Source organism: Stegastes partitus, unplaced genomic scaffold (genome assembly GCF_000690725.1).
Source record: "Stegastes partitus isolate 25-593 unplaced genomic scaffold, Stegastes_partitus-1.0.2 Scaffold57, whole genome shotgun sequence".
NCBI classification, from domain to species: Eukaryota; Metazoa; Chordata; class Actinopteri; family Pomacentridae; genus Stegastes; species Stegastes partitus.
Genome location: NW_007577788.1, coordinates 442,486 through 445,116, shown reverse-complemented (window position 1 = coordinate 445,116; position 2,631 = coordinate 442,486). Strand labels below are relative to the sequence as shown.

General features: G+C 46.5%; 1 protein-coding gene across 1 annotated transcript; it reads left to right on the top strand.

Annotated features, from left to right (window-relative positions):
* Positions 1-537: 537 nt before the first annotated feature.
* On the top strand, positions 538-2,277 carry LOC103352990 (zinc finger BED domain-containing protein 1-like). Its single transcript, XM_008275723.1, has 3 exons — positions 538-770; positions 1,310-1,562; positions 1,649-2,277. Exons 1-3 carry the CDS (start codon positions 538-540, stop codon positions 2,045-2,047), a joined length of 885 nt encoding a protein of 294 aa, XP_008273945.1. The 3' UTR covers positions 2,048-2,277.
* Positions 2,278-2,631: the final 354 nt, after the last annotated feature.

The following is a 2,631-nucleotide window of genomic DNA, read 5'->3' as shown; positions in this document are numbered from 1 at the left end:
GCAAGTTCCACTGTTACCGGTGCTAGTGCTACCGTGAGCTCACTTCGCCAACCCACGTTTGCAGAATTTGGGAAACAAATGAGCAAAGCCACCACAGAAAAACTGACAAACTCAATCGCAAAGTGGGTTGCTGCTGATTGCAGGCCAATTTCAATCGTGGAAGACGAGGGCCTTAAGGAGGCTTTTCAGATAGCGTTACCTGACCCAAATTTCCAGCTACCTTCGAGAACTACGGTGATGAAAAGAATTCACCAGCTGTACGGTAATGAAAGGAACGCAAAAGAAGAATTGTTGGCAGGGGCCTGCCATGTCGCCCTAACGGGTGATCACTGGACTTCGGTGAGCAATCATAACTACTTGGGAGTCACAGCACACATAATCGATAGTGAGTGGAAACTAAAGTCTTTTGCATTAACCGTGAGCAAAACGGTGACCCGTCATCATGCCGATGCATGCGCCGAGCAGGTCGATGCTGTGACAAAGGAATGGCAAATAGAAAACAAAGTGACAACGATCGGAACCGATAGTGCAAGAAACATGGTCGCAGCAGCACGCCAGCTACCTTTCGAGCACATGCCATGTGCTGCACATATGCTGCAAAGAACCATCACAGTCTCCCTTGAGCACAGCGGCTTTGACACCGCCCTGGCAAAGTGCCGCAAAATAGTAGGGCACTTCAAGCACAGCCCTGCCAGTACAGAAGAACTGCACCAGCAGCAGACTGCCCTCGGACAAGCCAGAGAGCCCCTGGTTCAAGACGTATCCACAAGGTGAGACTGTTTGCTACTTATTGGGGTAACTGATTCTGAATTGTTTTCTTGCTCCTGATGAAGGTGTGGGTGTGTGGGTGTGTGGGGGGTTCAGTGCTACTACTGTATGTACAACATGCCGCTCAAAACTTACAGCCCCCTGCGAGACTAATGCAGTTTTTGTTTTATTTTATGAAAGATGGAATTCGACACTCTAGATGATCTCACGGTACCTGCGGAACCAGGAGGCTGTGAATGCTACTTTGGCCACACAGAAGCACAACCTGGCCACACTGACTAACCTAAAGTGTGACAAACTGCAGAAGCTGGAGGTCATTCTTAAATCCTGCAAGTATGTCCCTCTCTCTCGCATGCACACCCGCGCACTCTCTCTCTCGCTCTCTCTCTCTCTCTCTCTCATCACACCTCACCTCTTACTCTCCCCCTTTCATACACTCACCTCTCCCTCCCTCCCATACACCACACACATACACACAACACACACACACACACACACAATTATGTGAGTTCATTTTTGCCATATTTTTGTTCCACTGCAGATATGTGACTGAGCTGCTTGGAGGTGAGACCTATGTCTCATGCTCTGTGGTGCTTCCCGCACTCTGCCATCTCAACCGTGTCATGGATCCCACTGATGAGGATCCTGGCTACATGATAAAGTTCAAGGACACCTTTTCAAAGGACCTAGACTCGCGCAAGGCCACCATCAACAACAGATGGCTGAAGGTGGCTACAGCCCTCGACCCAAGATTTAAGGACTTGAAGAGCATACACAAGAATGAGAGGGCTGAGGTATGTGTGTGACTGAGAAGACCAGTGTTCTGCGAGTGCTTTGGTTAGAAAGTCCTATGCAACAAATTAATTGTCCCTCTTTTAAGGTGTGGACCTGGATTGAGGAGATGCTGCGAGGATCAGAAGCGGGACCTGCTGCTCCTGAACCCACAGAGGATGAGCCAGCAGCAAAGAAGAGCCTCCTCCTGCTGTGTTCTTCAGACTCCGACTCCGACAAGGAGGAGCTGGGGCCTCTAGCCCACTACAAAGTTGAGCCGTGCATTGGAATGCATGAGTGTCCACTGGAGTGGTGGGCAGCTCACGCCGGAGCCTATGGACAGCTGTCCTCTCTTGCTCGCAAATACCTGGCTACTCCCGCAACGTCTGTGCCATGTGAGAGACTCTTTTCACTTGCAGGTAACATCATACAAAAGAAGAGGGCAGCCTTACACTCAGACAATGTAAACAAGCTTGTTTGTCTGAGCAACTGGCTCAAGGAGAAATAAAGTTGTCTGTTGTCAGATCCTGTAACGTTAGCTTGGGGTGGGTTTTTGATTTGAGGAGTTGATACTGTAACCCCAGATCCTCTTTTGGTTTGAATTGTTATGCCCCAGATAATGTAGCTTAAGTGCCTATTTGAGACTCAGCCTTATTTCTGAATTTTATTTATTTACCTGTATTTGTATTGCATTTTCCAATAATGCTCCTGGCCTAGTTGGTTTGCTGGGATGTGCTTGACCTTTTTCTTTTGAATTTCATTTATGAAACACACTTTACCAATAAAAATGTGAATTTCAAATCTTCTCTTCTTAGTGTATTCAATTGATTAGTCAAGCACTACAATTTTGTAATGTCCTAGAATTTGAATTCTTTATTTGGGCACCTTTAGCAGATATGAGATTAAAATGCGATTAATTAGATTAATTAATTACAAATCCTGTAATTAATTAGATTAATTTTTTAAATCGCCTGACAGCACTACTTAAAACCTATGTGGCTCTGTCAGTCTGTCTTGCCTGGTGCTTAAAACAAACTGTTCAACTGCTGTGTGTTTCAAAAGCGGCAACTCGATCCTTGGTCATCTTGGGCT

What these genes read in the sequence shown, in the direction of transcription:
- LOC103352990 (XM_008275723.1), top strand. Translation starts at nt 538, where the DNA reads ATGGTCGCAGCAGCACGCCAGCTACCTTTCGAGCACATGCCATGTGCT. An exon ending in GTTCAAGACGTATCCACAAG is followed by an intron (nt 771 to 1,309) that starts GTGAGACTGTTT and finishes GTTCCACTGCAG; the next exon opens with ATATGTGACTGAGCTGCTTG. An exon ending in ACAAGAATGAGAGGGCTGAG is followed by an intron (nt 1,563 to 1,648) that starts GTATGTGTGTGA and finishes CCCTCTTTTAAG; the next exon opens with GTGTGGACCTGGATTGAGGA.